Below are 16,403 nucleotides of genomic sequence, written 5' to 3'. Positions count from 1 at the left end.
TTGAAGAATGAGGGAATGTTTACAGTCATTATTGTAGGCGATTATGTTTTCTAAACCATAATCATATATATGTTCTAAGTTTACGTATGATTTAGCAGGTTCATTCTTCTAACAGGTTCTACTGAACTGTATTTTAGTAAAATTTCAATAATTTTCTTTAACCATTACCAAGGAAAGAAACTCTATATTTGAATATGATTGTTAGAGTTGGAAAGTGCCTTAGAGACCATCTCATTCAAGAACCTCTTTGCACCTGGGACGCCTGGGTGGCTCAGTCGGTTGAGTGTCCGGCTTCGGCTCAGGGCATGGTCTTGCAGTCCGTGAGTTCAAGCCCCCCATCAGGCTCTGTGCTGGCAGCTCAGAGCCTGGAGCCTGCCTCTCTCTCTCTCTCTCTGCCCTTCCCCCGCTCACGTGTGCTCTCCCTCTTTCTCTCAAAAATAAATAAACATTAAAGAATAAAAAAGAACCTCTTTGCACCCATGTGCATGTTGAAGGCCCAGACCACACAAATAGATAGTATTAGAACCCAGTCAAGAATTCAGGTTCCCCGGCTCCTCAGTCAGTGTTTATAGCAGTGGCACGTATTGCTGACATGTGTGCTTGAAATGTTTCAATTTTGCTGTGACAGAGAAATTCTTGTCCCTTATAATGCAATTTCTGTAGAAACACTAGAGGAAACATTAGAACTCGCTCTACGAACCAAAGCTGCTTCTTTCTCACGAGTTCCCTCCCTAAGGAGTGGTGGCAGTAGAACGGGTAGGACGTGCCACTCTGTCGGGTGCGTCAGCAGGCTGAGCGGCACATGGCCCACCTTCCCTCTGTCACAAGCTCGATTCCTGCTTGCTGGTTTTGAAGGACACCAGTGGATACACTAAGAACTCTAGTGTACCACTTCCCACCCTACTTCTTGTGTTTTGATTTGAGAAGTCAGGTCCCAAGTTGTTTATGCCTACGATTAATAATAGCAATGCAGTAATAACAGTCATTCATACTTACGGGGCGCTTGGCATTATTTTAAGCCCCTTTACATGCATTAAGTCCATTACTTATAACTACAACCCTCTGAGGTAGACTGTCACAGTCCTCATTCTCAGCGAGAGACTAGCATCTGGAAATTAAGTACCTTACCCAGAGTCACACAGCTTCTAAGAGATGGCACCAGAGTTTGAACGTAGGCAGAGACTCCACAGAGTTCATTGCAACATATTCTATTCTATTTTCTATCCCCAATACCGTAACAGTCCCTCACATTTATGTAGTGCTTAATACATGTTAACAATATATTTGCATTCACAACAACACTGTGAAATAAATGTATACCATTTTACACAGAGATAAAGTACCAGAGAAGCCAACACTGGCATTCAAATGCGATTCTGATCTTCTCCTAACTTTGCTAGACCTGTGTTTTTTATCCTAGTCGTGGTGTAACTACAGAGGAGCCTTAACTTTGTGTCTCTCGTTTTTCAGTCTTTTCCTGGTGTGTATCTCTTTACATTGACCCATTGCTTATTTATGAAAAGGTATTTGGGAATCATTTTTGTTAGGCTCTGTTTCCATCATTTTTCTATCCCAAGCTTTTCTGCTGTCATTCCTTTTCCTCTGTATGTGTTGTATCAGTTGGTATATATCTAACTTGTAAGTATGAACCCTCCTCCAAAATAAAGGTTATTATTAAAATCAGTGAAATAAGGACTCTTTGACTTGCAGTTACGAAGATGACCACTACTTTTTAAAACCATGTCTCCTTTGGTGTTTTGAAGGTGGAGTGAGAATGAAAATAAGCAAAGGGTGGAGTGTGGAGTATTTTTCTGTTACTAACGTAAGATAGGAGGAGTGAGCATAATAGTATTCCTTATTTATATCAGAGGCCTTCTCTTGCTAAGTGATCATCAAAAGCACACTTGGATGAATACTTTTAGTTTTTTGTTTGTATATTTTGCCTCGGACATGAGTAGAAAATTTAGACCTTAAACATCATCTGTCTATTTTATAAGAAAAGGACTGCTATTGTACTAGAGTTCCTTATGCCAAAAACCAATAAAAGATTTCTTGCTATATTTGCAGATTCATGGAATTTAGATGTGGTTTATTTTAAAAACTGAGGACAGTAAAGTAGAAGCCGTCAGCCTCCTGGTTCAAATGTATAGTATTTCTCCTGCATAGTTAACTTAGCTAGTCCTCAACTTCACTCATTTCACTTTAATAATAGAATGGAAACTCTTAGATCATAAAATTATTTAAGTAATCTATCACATAAGCTACCAAAACAAGGGAAATTCAGAACCTATCATGAAACTTCCAAACAAGTAGAATTTCATAAACAGTATTCTGATTTGAACAGCTTGTGTTTCCTACCAGACACAGATTTGTATAGAACAACTAAGAACATATAATCCAAGACTGTTATTGTGACTTTACATCAGTGTTGTCATGAAAGAACAAAAACGTGAAAAGTTGAAATAGCAGTATGTTCTGCCTTAGCTCTTTGTGGGCTCCTATACGATTAAGTCGTAAGATAAATCCTTGTGTACCATGAGAGAATCTGACCTAAGTAAGTATTTAAAGGAGGCAATTAAAGGTTTCTTTTAAGCAAATATAATTCCCTTACCCTTATTATAAAAGTAATGACTTAGGTGTCACATAAAGAAGAATAAAGAGCCACATTTCTTAAGTAAGTAGACTAGCTACGTCATGAGTAAAGAACTGGTTTTAAAAATACATTTACTACTACATTTTCTGAAAACTTCAGTATTTCCCCACCACGTTCAGTTTTAAAAGTGAAAGATCTATAAATCTGTGTTACCTCATAAAACCTTTCTGTATATGTTAAAATTTTCCTAGGTCCCAAGAGAATGTTATAAATTAGTTACAGTATACTTAAGTTTAAATCTGTGCCTTTGCTTGGTTGTTTTTAGGAAAAAAAGAAAAAAAGTCTTCCATGCCTTGGGTTAATTTTATTAGTACTGTTTCTCTTCATAGTTGCTACATTTGCCAGCTAGTAGAGAGAAGAAATAAAAATCAGGATTTACTTCCTTTCAGATGGTAAATGCATAGAGGCATTTAACTGGTTATCTCACGCACCGAAAATAGCATGAGGCAATGAACCTAAATTTATGAAGCACTGAAGATACCTTAGGTACTTCTAGATTGTGAATTATATTCTGGGAAAAGACTTGAGAACAATCTCATCCCCTGGAGACATCTAAGAAAGGGATAGTTATCTGTGTGTTTGGGGTTTCAGATTAAATGCTTGCCTAAGGACTCAGTAAGAAATGAGGTTGAATGAGGTCCTGCACTTTTCATAGCAAAAAAAAACCAACAACAACAGAAAGAGAGATGAGAGTATTTCAGATGCAGTATTGCATGGACATGTTATCAGTTTCTTGTAAAATATGTTTAACAGAGATCCTCCCAGGATTTAGAGTTTGAATCTTTAAGGAAAAGACATGTAAGTAAAGTTGAAGAAATCTTAGCTTTACAATTATTTGCTTGTTGAAGATTCTTACCATTTAATGCCTTTAGTTTTTTAAAAGAACAGAAAATCCCCAAATCATAAAAAACTTAAGTGTCTTTGATGTTAAAGCTAACTATTGGTAACTAGTAATTTTATTTTTAACAGTTCTTTCTCATAATAAAATTAAACAAAGCCCTCAGGTAGAATATTGAAAGAAACCTCATATGTATGGTTACCAAAATTATGTCTATCTAAAAGTATTATATATTTTTGGTCTTTTAATCATGTATTTAAGTAATTGGTTCTTCTGGGTTCTTATTTTCTACTGTTACTGCTGACTACTTAATACTTCTGTCACATTTTATTTTTTTCCTTAATCCTAATCTATAAAGTTTTAGGTTTTTTTGTGTGTCAATAACTTTGCTTTTTTAAGTAATTCTAGTTATAGCAGTTTTAGTGTGTGTGACCCAAGTTAAATTCCTGTTGCATGTAAACCTGGAAAGTTAGTTACAATTTTGAGTTTTTGCAAGAGATACCATAGACTTACCTATAATCTTTACAAAATTTCTGCTTCATATTGGGTTATGCTATAACTGGGGAATTGTTCTAAAGCCTTTAAGTTAATTTTATATGTTCTTAGCTGTGTTTTGTAGCTGTACTTTAAGATCTCTAACAGTATGCATAAACTTACACACTATAACTGCAGGAAGAGAGACTCATGTTTACAGCTGTTTTCTTTTGTTTGTATCCCTTTGTTTTTACTCACTGTGTTATCAGCCTTATACATTTAATCTGTTACTTGTTAAAATTTCTTTCTAGTGTCACTAAAGCACTTGTTCTCTGAAACCAAGCACGTATCTACCGATGTGTAAGCATATACACCAAATGTTATTAAAATGAACCTCATATAATGCATCAATCACCACAGAGTATGTACATAAGGACCAGTTTTTACATAAAGGTGCAAAAGAAAACCTTTTTCAGCTAAGATAAATTGTAGTGTATTTATAAATTCTTTGTTTAATAAAAGATTTTGAAATTTCTACAAATATAAAATTTTGACATACAGAATTTTTAAATAAAAACAAGAAATATTAAAATACCTTTATGCATCTGTTGATAAAGCAGACCCAGAAACTTGCTGCTCTTATTCTCGCTTTTAAAAATCAGTGTAGAAGTTTGTTCATCTGTGACTTTAATGGCAATTGCATTTTTGTTTTGGACCGTTGAATCCAAGCTGTAATAACGAACTTCTTTTTCTTCTTACAACACTCATCAATTGAATTTGACAAGCCACCTATGTAATTTTAAGTAGTATAGTGGAAGTTCTGGTCTGTGGGCTGTCGTTAATCCGGCAGAGAAAGCATTGTGGCTTTGCTCTGTCTGCCACATGGAGAAATGCAGTAACCAGCTGCAGCTGACCCAGATTGTATATACAGTACCCTTGAATAGTGATTCCCTCTCTTTCTCAGTAAACTCAAGTTCAGCCCACATATTACGTCACCAAAAAATTGCTGGAGACTAGGGGGGGAAAGTCTCCTCCTTAGGATTTCCTCTCTGTAGCCTTAAATAGGGGTGGGGGTAGTGGGATCAGCAGGAGGTTGAATAGCTCCGAACAAGGAGAGACTGTGTGCAGGTTGAAGGAAGGGCACCATCTGGAAACAAACTATCATAGTTCAGCGGGCAATTATAAAACAAACATTTTAGTCTGCTGGCCAGAGATCTTTTAACTCGAATACTGAAAAAATAGTACTCAGCTTCTCAGAAATAGTAGCAGGCTGATAAGTTTGTTTTTTGTTACAAAGAACGAGCATTAGACCTTGTCAGGAGGCAGCCACCTAAATAATGTAATACTCTCTATAACCTAGCAGGATTTTTAAACATTTTACTAAGTTGTCATTTCAGAAGATTTTAAACTTATAAGAAACTTGATGTTGTTTTGATGTACCTCACTGTGTAATGTCACTTAAGATAAAACTGCTCATACACATAATTACTAAAAATAAGTGGAAATCTATATATAAAATTAAGAAATTTAATACTTTTAAAGATTCTGATTTTCTATAATGTCATAGCCTCCTATTCTAACAACATGACCCTTCTTGTCTGAATAAGGTTATTCTTAGTAGTTGATGTTTTGAGATTTAAAAGCAAACATAACCCTGGCCAGAGTGAGGGAAAAAAGAGAGTTCTGACTCCCCACAGGCTATGTGAATTTAGACAAGTCAAGAGAGAGAATTAGTAACTGTTCAGTACTCACTGTGCTATTATATTTCATTAAACCAAGAAATGTTAAGTAACTCAATAGCTAATGAAACAAAAATTTAGGCATCTTAACTGATTTGGCTTAGTACTTCACTATTAAGTAGTAGAACTGGGATTTGAATCTAATTCCAAAGCATTATGCCACACTGTCTCTCCTTGGATTCTGTAATTGCTGATTGCTGCTTCTAGATAAAATTTGGGGGGCTTCTAGTTTCCATATTACCATGTGCTTTTCCTTCCGTGTTGCCTTAGCTTGAGCTATTTTTTCTTTCCTGATAGATTCTACCATCATCTCTTTGTCGATCCACACTCTTTAAGTCAGCCTAGTTTTAAAATAAATAAAGTCAACCTAGTGTCTACCTCTTTCACAGAATTGTTTCTTTAAATTCCGTCATGTACCTATGTCTATCGGGGGTTGCAAACTCAAGGGTCTACAAAGACATGCTCACAAGAATGAAGCAAGTCATGTAAGTAAATGAAGTAAACCAAAAGTCAGATAACAAAGGAAAATGAGGGCTAGGACAAACTGGCATCCTTAAGGTTAATACAGTGGGGTCTGCACCCTTCCCAGCTATACCTCATTGTTGCCACATCTCCCCATTTTTAGGAATAGATGGACTCCCAGCTTCTAACCTCTGGTTTATGTTACATAATACATTACTTGATCATTTAGCAATCCTGTTGTATTCACTAATAGCTTAATCTGGGGAAAATATCAGATAGTAAATTTCTCCTGAGGCTTTTTACTTGAGTCGTTTTGAACTTTCTAACTTTAACATTAAGTAATATCACTAACCAAAGTAGGAAATGGGATTGTCAGGTGTGGCCGGACAAATAATAATTAATTCAGCATGTTTAAATTGAAAATGAAAGTTAGGAGTTCAGTTCTAAAGAGAGACTTGGAAAGTCATCAGCAAAAGGTGATGGCTGAGGCTACAGAAGTAAAATAATCCAGAAAAGTACATGCAGAGTGAGAACATTAATGACAGAACCCTAGGGAACACCAGCTTCTAGAGAACCTTGAGGAAAAAGGAGAATGGACGGAGTGTGGGAAGGTAGGAAGGCTCAAGCCAATAAAGCCAGTAAAGACCAAGGAACAAAGGGAATGATAAAAGTCCCGCTGTGACACTAATAAGCAGCAGGAGGAGACCAAGAGAGACATGTAAGGATTTCATAGTGAGCAGGTCTCTTAAACCTTTTCTGAATAAGTTTCTTTTTTTTTTTTTAATTTTTTTTTAATGTTTATTTATTTTTGAGAGAGAGACAGAGCGTGAGAGGTGGAGGGGCAGAGAGAAGGAGTCACAGAATCCGAAGCAGGCTCCAGGCTCTGAGCTGTCAGCACCACGCCTGATGCAGGGCTCAAACTTACGGACTGTGAGATCATGACCTGAGCTGAAGTCGGACACTTAACCGACTGAGCCACCCAGGCGCCCCTGAATAAGTTTCAACAGCGAGATCTCGATTTCAGATTATATAACGGGTTGAAAAGCAGATAAAATTTAACTGCCAAATGGATTAGTTTCCACAGTATATTAAGAACTTAGAAATCAATAAGAAAAAGACAACCCAGAGGGAAAAAATGAACAAAAATCATTTCATAGAAATGTAAATGCATAACCTCATAACTAATCAAAGAACTGAAAATCAAAACACAATGAGATATTATTTAGCACCCACAAGATTGGCAGAAATTAAGACTGGTAATACCAAGTGTTAGCACAAGTATGGATCAGTAGAAACATACTGTCAATGGAGTATGAATTGATACAGCTTTAAAAAACAATGTGGCATCGTCTTGTAAAGTTGAACACGAATATACCATATATATGTCATATTTATAGCATATGATAGATGTATGTATCCTAGAGAAATTCTTTGTGTACCAGCGGGAGAAGTAACTGGAAAGTCTATCAAATAAAATGAATAAGTAAATTATGATATAGTTATATAGTTACAAATTCTTCAATTTAAGGAATTACAGCTACATTTAACAACCTGAATAACTCTTGGAAACAAAATGGTGAGATACAGCCATCACAGAAGGCTATCTTTTTAAAATTTTAACAGACACCTATAAATTACTTGTGGTGTACCTGTTCGAACTTTACCAATGTTACCATTTGACTTAATCACATGTGCATAAAATAGGATTTTTTTAAAGCTCAGAGATAAGCAAAAGTAGATAATATATCGTGCAGAGCTACAGACATTGTCTTGGGGAAAAGGAATAATCTTAAGTTTTGGAATAGTAGTTCCCTCTGGACGGGAGGCAAGGAGATGACGCAGGGAAGGAACAGTACTGGTGATGCTGTAGTTTGTAACTTGACTGGTCATTCACAAGTTATTTATTAACACATTACATGTGTTAGAATATACTTCTTTAAAAGGTAAAGTCATGATTCTCATACAGATACAAAATGAATATATGTCAAGGTTTTATTTAAATCATTAAATTTATAAGGGAATCAGGAAAATTTTGCAACCATTTCAAGGGAGAATTCAAAGTACTACACATTCCATGTAGGCACTAAAGAACGCTAAAATGAATTTACAGATAGTTACAAAACTGCTCAACATCCATAGAACATGAATCTGTTACATTTTACTAGACGTAAGCAACACAAGAATGTGTATTATTACCAGTTTTCAACAACTTACAGAGTTATAATATAGCTTAAAAACAAAAACAAAAACAAAAAAAAAAACAGAAGAATACACCAGAGGCAAGACACCTAGTAATCTTTTTTGCCTTTTCAAAGTCTGTCACGTGTAAACTTATCTATGTGTCAAAGATTTCATTAAAAAGAGATGAAGGATAAAATAAGTTAAGTGGACTAGTCTGTGTTTCTCTTAAAAGGTTTTGTTAAAGGGAGAGGGTCAGGGTGCTATCCGGAGGAGGGAATCAGATTTGAATGAAGGGTTGCCTCGATTTTGTTTTCTTGAAGAGGAGGTGGAAGTGTATGCATGGGCTCTAGCAAAGGAGCTGAGGGGGGGTGAGTGATAGTGGAGAAAACAGCAAATATTTTAAAAGAAGCAGTAGCAATTATATTCAAAGTCACAGTTTAGATCTGGGAAGGAGAAACAGATTCATATTCCTCTGAGATTGAAGGAAAAGGAAAGAAGCTAAACTAAAGATTCATTTGAAGTCATTAAAAAAAATTGAGAGTCTAAAGAAAAGGAAGTATTTATGATAGATAGCTTAAAGAATACCATTAAGATTTCCTGAATGGAAAGGAATGATAATAGGATGAATAAAAGGATTGCCACACCAACCTTTTAGGTTAGTTGTTTTTAAGCACCTAGTGTCAAAACACCACAAGATTTTCATTTTCCTAGAGTGCAAGATAGAGCAACTGCCTTAAGTGAGTTTATAGTCGTGAACAGATAAGATATAAACATGAGAGTTCAGATTGTAAAGTCATAAAAATTACCAAGTGAATGGTATTATAGATACCGTATGAATTTATAACAGCATGTAGGAGAGAAATTTGTGTACAGGTATATATACTCTGAGCTCCAGCTCTATTACTAAAAGTTCACATGGCATTAGACACATATCTGTGGCCCTCAGATTCTTCATCTGTAAAATGAGGGGCGAGACTAGACAGTTCCTAAATTCCTTTCTTAGAATCTGTGAGAAAACCAAAGAACAGTTGACGCTGACCTGGATATAACAGAGATGAGTCTCAGAAACAGTCAAGGTGAATGAAATGGCGTGAGAAAAAAACACAGGGCTTGTTTGGAAGGCAGCGTGTGATGCATCGGTTGTGTTTTTTCTGCGAGTTCACGAATGTGGTATTTTTCTCTTTGAGTATAGTTGTCTTACACACTTTACATTTGTATAATAAACTCTCAGGAAATATTTTTAAATAAGTGACCTTGCATATCCAGAACTGGTAGAACCAAATTATTTTGGAGGTTATGTTATTTTTGTTGGTACAGAGAATTTTGTATTTTGTTGGGTCGGGGTTGGGGGAAGAGTTAGCTTCAATTTGTAGTCCTGTGCACTGTTTCAGAAATTCAACTGCTAATCTTCAAAACAAGACATTTTTACCAGGATGAGGCAGTTTTCAAAGTATTTAATATTCAGGTGATAGTTATCAACTTGAGGCAAGGGAATATAGAACTAATACTAAGTAACTACCCCATGCCATGTACTGTCTAGGCTAACTTAGCTGCTTCACCCGATCCTTAGAACATAGGCGCTAGTTGTATAGACATAAAAACCGACGTACAGAAGTTAAAATAAGTGTCTCCATATGTACAACTAGTCAGAGGCAGAGACAGTTCAAGAGCTCATCTCCTTTTCACGAGGTTCCAAAAGCGCCGGTTTCTGACTCCAGCCTCAAACTATGAAATGGTATCATAAGGGACATTTACAAAAAACACATATTATTTACGTATCTGACCCCAAATCCATGGAAATCTAGGCCTCAGTCGTCATGTTTTAACAAGGCTGTGGTATATTAAATAACAACAAATCCTAAATACGGCATGTATATTGAAATACAGTTGTAAAGTAGCTTTTTTTCCCCCTTTTTCATTGTGTCCTACTCTTCCAGGCTACAATTAAGAAAACACTCATTTCTCTCATTTTGTTTCAGGTATCTATTTGTCAGATTTAACATACATTGATTCAGCATACCCATCAACTGGCAGCATTTTAGAAAATGAGCAAAGATCAAATTTGATGAATAACATCCTTCGAATAATTTCTGATTTACAGCAGTCCTGTGAATATGGTACGTTTTGGGGAATACTACACCATTATGCTGTGATTCTGTTGGTTCATTTACCTGAACCAAACATTTGCCTTCATTAGCCACTTTTCACACAGCAGGGAACATTATCCTAATATAAAGGAGAATAGTGATTGTTTCATTTCACTCTTTAATATTTAGCATCCTGTTTGAGATTTTGCTTTTAAGGAATTGAAATATTTCATATTTAAATTTTTAAGTTTTATCTTTCGCTCTTCTGCTACTTTGTAGAAACTGTGCTAACATTATTTATAAAATTATTTTTTATTATCTTCATGTCATTTGATATTCCTCAACTATTATGTAAATATTTCTTATATTTTTCAGTTAGGGAAGGAGCTAAGACCTCTGATCCTAGTAACAATTGACTAGCTTTCTGGAGTTCAATAATGGGTAGATAACCAATTTTTGTTCAAGATGTAGTTTATGGAAACACATATGTAGAAAGAGCTTACACAAACTCAGGTGATGAGCAAAAGGGTGTGGATTTTTTTTTAATGTTTTGTAATGTTTGGATGCTTTCAGTTTGATAGGGAATAAAGATACCCTAGTGGTATGTGTTTTTATAATATTAAAAAACAGTGAGCATACTGTTTAAATTATCTGATTTATTTAAAATAGATTTGTCTTAAAGCTAACTTATATGCATGTATACTTTTAAGAAAACCTCAAAAACTTCCTGAAAGTGTATATGAGGAAGGAAATTTATCCAATACATGGGATTTTGTCAATGGAATTGTTTGGGGAGAAACCAGAGTATGTTTGCTTTTTTTTTTTTAAATCTACATAAACAGCATGCCTTTAGTTTTACATTAAATAAAATTAAATAAAATCTACCTCAGTAATGTCCTTCTAGAGTTCATTTAAATTTTGGTACCACATGGCCTTAATTTTTGTTGAAGTATCTTTTTCTCAGGTTAACTTTTAAAAATCTGGTTAAGATATACTTTATAAGATAATCTTTTATCACATTTTGCCTAGATATCCCCATGTTGCCTCATGTCCAAAAATATCTGAACTCCGTTCAGTATATAGAAGAACTACAGAAGTTTGTGGAAGATGATAATTACAAGTAGGTTGGATCTTCAAAAGTAGTCCGTTTAACTTTTTCCTGTCTTCTACCCTTTCGTCCCCGTGTATTTAAACATCTGACTTTTATATCGTATCATACAAATGCCTATTCCAGTTGTGTCTTTACAGTAGCAAAGGTACTTATGTTTTTTTTTTTTAATCACTTGATATGATTGAGCCAGTATACAAATACCTCGTCTCTTCTTTTGTTTTAAAGTATTTCACCTTTCTCAAGTTGTTGAGAGCTGATGTTTGATATTTGATAGTTGTGGTTTGGATTTCTTCCTTTCTATATTGAAACGTTGAATCTTTATGGAAATATATCTTTATTTATTTTTTTTTAAGTTTATTTATTTAGAGAGAGAGTGCGTGTGCATGCATGCAAGCAGGGGAGGAGCAGAGAGAGAGGGAAAGAGGGAGAGAGGAAATCCCACGCAGGCTCTGCATTGACAGAGCCTGATGCGGGGCTCAAACTCAGGAACCATAAGATCATGACCTGAGCTGAAACCAAGAGTCGGACACTTAATTGACTGAGCCACCCAGGTGCCTGTGGAAAGTTATCTCTTAATAGATTGAAAAACTAATGAAACAGTCTACAAATAGGAAAATTACTTCTTTTTTTAATGGTAATTTTTGACATATCTTTGAATTTGTTTTTAGTTATTTTTATGGATGGAGAGAATAATTGAACTTTTTTACTTCTGGGTTAGAGATATGTGTCCAACACCACACTTACCAACTTTTCTCTATTGTAGCAAGTCCTTCACTAAAGATCTTAAAAAAGCACTTTTAAATACCGTCGTCCGTTTCCTTCTCCTTAACATCCACAGTACTGCCCAAGGTGGGAAGGATCTTTGAATTATTAACCATTTTTATTTTCAGTGGTATGCTGCATGTAATCATAACTGCCAGTGTTTTTTGTTTCTTTTTTTTCAAAAGATGGGAGGATAAAGAGCTTATTTATTTCCCTTGGGGCTTCTGATATTTCTTATGACTTTGTTAATTTCAAATAAAAAAATTTTTTGCTTAGCCTTATTATGCCAATTATTCCCAAGCTTTCAAATTACCTTTTGTCTTTCACAAATATTTTTTACACATACTTACTTTATAACTTACCAAGGTGAGAGACTAGGCTATTTTTCAATATTAATGCTTTATATAAAAATTTTCTTACAGTGGTCATCAACTTTCTTGTTGCGTAAGTTTCAACAGTTCTTGAAGAGCAGACTTAGTACCAATAAAAGGCTAAAAATTCTGGAAAATGGATAGAAATAACTTTTCTTTAAAGACTAAATGTATTAAGCTCTAGGTATTATATATTTAAATATATCTATACTAATGTTTAAAAACCGTTATTGCTATCTGTTTCCCCATTTGGTAATATTACCACTTTATATTTCTGTATCAATTTTTATTTTATAACAGATTGTACATAGTAATTCATTTGAAAATATGTGAGGTCACTGAACCCGCTTTTCAAGGCTGGAGTTTTTTCATAAATCTGTTGTCCCGCCCTAAGTTGTGAGCTTCTTCAGTCCGATGGTCTGTATATTGTATTGACCACTATTTCTTCTGTGTCAGCTCTAGTCACTGACATAGCATAAAACACTCATGTTTTGTCCAGTGAGGTATGGAAGATTATCTTAAAACTCAAAATATGATTAAGTAGTTATTAAAAATTTCTATACCTGGCTCAGACTTACTAGATTTAAAAGAAGTTAAACTATTTTGGGCACCTGGGTGGCTCAGTTGGTTAAGCGTCCGACTCTTGATCTCGGCTCAGGTCATGATGTCACAGTTCGTGAGTTTGAGCCCCCGTCAGGCTCTGCGCTGGCAGCGTGGAGCCTGCTTGGGATTCTGTCTCTCCCTCTCTCTGCCCCTCACCCTCTCATGTTTTCTCTTTCTCTGTCTCTCAAAATAAATAAATAAAAACTTTTTAAAAATACAAATAAAAAATAAAAGAAGTTAAACGATTCAGTAGGGGTGAAGTCTAAGAAATTGTTGCAGTTATAGAGGATGGTGAATTGTTATTGACTGCTGTGAAAATAAAATAATAAAGTGTTTATGTAAGCTGATTTTTACTTTGCTAAAAGGATAAAATAGCCCAATAAGCCACTAAGTAGTGTTAAATCTCTGTAAACTGACATAAGATACCTTCATTTTTGTAGGAAAGCTGATGCTATTGTACTGATTTTTGTTTTCATGAGTAGCTAGAACCAGAAGAGCCTTCTGATTATATTCATTTTAATAAATATTTACTAAGCTTTTGCCACAGGTGAGTTATTATGCTAGTTGCTAGGATTATAAAAACAAAATCTTATTCTTGCCCTTAAGAAATGCAGTCTAATACAAAACACATCCACAAAACAGATGACTACAAACCACGTCAAACATCACCGTAATAGAGATATGCCCAGGGTGCTGTGGGAATGCAGACATGGGGGGAGACCTAACTCAGCTTTTGAGTGGGAAAAATGAGGAAAAAGGAAACGTGAACAGCTTCAGGAGATGGTTGTCACCTGAGGCTTAATCTTAACAGGTGAGTGGGAGATGTCTCCACACAAAGAGTGAAGAAAGGTGTTCCAGGGGATGGACTGACCAAAGGAATAGAGAGGGAAACTGTTTTTGCTTGGGGGAACAAGTCCCTTGGTGTTGTGTTGTTGGCCTCATATGGGAGACTGAAGAAGATAATTTTTAAAGATGCAGTTCTGATGCATGAACCTACTAATTCAGTGTACTGAAAAACAGCATTTTAAGATAAGAGCTATTAAAATAATTAGAAAAAAATGGTTTTTATGTTGAAAGAGATTTAAATAAAAATGACACCTTGTTTATCCAAAAACCTCTGTTTTTGGCATCTTCATCTATATAGGCAACCAGTATAGATAATACAAATTACGTGCATGTTTTGTTTGTTTGTTTGTTTGTTTGTTTGTTGGGGTTGTTTTTGTTTTGGTGTGTAAAAAGTGATTTTATCGAAGCACAGGGACAGGCCCCTTGGGCAGAAAGAGCTGCCACATGCATGTTTTTTAATCAGCATGAAAATCTTTCAAAGTTACTTCATTTTAATACTGAACATATCTATTCTCAGCGAACTAGCAGCACTATTACTGGATGGTGTTTTGATGATGACACAGGCAACTGACACTCTAACCTCACTACGTGCTTTAAGATGCTTTTTATAGTGCTGAGAGCAATGTGATTCACCCATGGCTTCCTTTCTGTTCCTTTCTTTTGCAGTTCTTTATTAAGAAATTGTAGTTATTTTGTTTACTTCTGTGTCCCCCACCTACTAAACTGTAAGCTTCAGAAGGGCAGGGACACCATGTCTGCCCTTAGTCTCTCTCACATTCAGCGCAAAGAGCACAGTGCCCAACACAAAACAGGTGTTTAATAACTTTATCAAATGAATGAATTCACGGGGCGCCTGGGTGGCTCAGTCGGTTAAGCGTCCAACTTCAGCTCAGGTCATGATCTCGCGGTCCGTGAGTTTGAGCCCCGCGTCAGGCTCTGTGCTGACAGCTCAGAGCCTGGAGCCTGTTTGAGATTCTGTGTCTCCCTCTCTCCCTGACCCTTCCCCGTTCATGCTCTGTCTCTCTCTGTCTCAAAAATAAATAAATGTTAAAAAAAAAAAAATGAATGAATTCAGTACACTCTGTAGCCCAAATAATTAAACTGCTGTGTAAAAAGAAAAAGAGCAGATGGGGCGCCTGGGTGGCGCAGTCGGTTAAGCGTCCGACTTCAGCCAGGTCACGATCTCGCGGTCCATGAGTTCGAGCCCCGTGTCGGGCTCTGGGCTGATGGCTCAGAGCCTGGAGCCTGTTTCCGATTCTGTGTCTCCCTCTCTCTCTGCCCCTCCCCCGTTCATGCTCTGTCTCTCTCTGTCCCAAAAATAAATAAAAAACGTTGAAAAAAAAAATTTAAAAAAAAAGAAAAAGCAGAGAGTTCTGATTAACTGTACATCTATTCAGTGCTGTATTCTATGCTGTCAAACGATTAGAATATAATCATATATAATTCCCTTGTTAGGTAATCAAGTAAATCAGCTAAGAACCTATAATAGATTTATCATGATGAATATCACTTGTATTCTACAATTTCATTAAAAAAAACAACTCCAGTGGGTAGAATGCTTTTTAAAAATATTAATATTTAGACAAATATTTAGTAATAATAGGCTTTGTGGACTATACCAAAGTGTTTTCTACAACTGCTTTATTATTCTATTTCCTGAAAGTTTCCATGGATAGGAGTCCTAATCTCTTATTGCTGTGGAACTCAAAACTGGATATATTAACCTAAATGAAACTTAAGTACCAGGTAATAAACTTTGAGTTAGGACAGGGATATACTAGGAATTTTGCAGACAACCTTTTTATTATTGAAGATTTTTTAAGAAGTTGAATTGGTTTTGGGGGGTGTTTTGCAAATTTTCAGTTCTAGAGAAGCCATTAACCCATCCAGCAAAGATTCTAGAAGTATTTGCATGATACATTTAGTAACATACATGAAAATTCCTGAATTGAAGTGTCAGGTATCAATATAACCTCAAGTTCTATCACTTTGTAGTCATTCATCAAAAATCTTTAAATACATTGAACCATTTGGCAATATTGGGGTACTTTGGAAAGATTTTTCTGTTTTTAATTATAACTTGTTAATGTTTTTCCCCTCCCTAATATTTCCTAGAATAACTGTAAGATCAGCTTTTGTATGAAGATGATAAGAAATTTACTACTGAAGATTGCTCTTGAAGAAAAATATATAGTTGAGATTATTTTATAAAAATGCTTAATTTTTTGTGAGCAAATACATAATCTTAACATTATTTTGTCAAATGTTAATATTTT

At 35.4% G+C, this 16,403-nt stretch overlaps 1 protein-coding gene across 3 annotated transcripts in view; it reads left to right on the top strand.

The window, feature by feature from the left end:
• The window catches only part of RALGPS2 (Ral GEF with PH domain and SH3 binding motif 2), a 200,701-nt gene that overhangs the window by 118,137 nt on the left and 66,161 nt on the right, over nucleotides 1-16,403 (top strand). For all 3 annotated transcript variants that reach the window (XM_047076945.1, XM_047076946.1, XM_047076947.1), the window contains exons 9-10: nucleotides 10,327-10,464; nucleotides 11,464-11,554. In XM_047076945.1, the coding sequence (XP_046932901.1) occupies nucleotides 10,327-10,464; nucleotides 11,464-11,554 (229 nt within the window). The remainder of the gene's footprint in view (nucleotides 1-10,326; nucleotides 10,465-11,463; nucleotides 11,555-16,403) is intronic.

This window comes from Lynx rufus, unplaced genomic scaffold (genome assembly GCF_022079265.1).
Source record: "Lynx rufus isolate CCGP_SWC_20201006 ecotype Redwood Valley unplaced genomic scaffold, mLynRuf1.p SCAF_15, whole genome shotgun sequence".
In the NCBI taxonomy this organism is placed as follows: Eukaryota; Metazoa; Chordata; class Mammalia; order Carnivora; family Felidae; genus Lynx; species Lynx rufus.
Note: the sequence above shows the minus strand (reverse complement) of the source record. Positions and strands in the feature narration are given on the sequence as shown.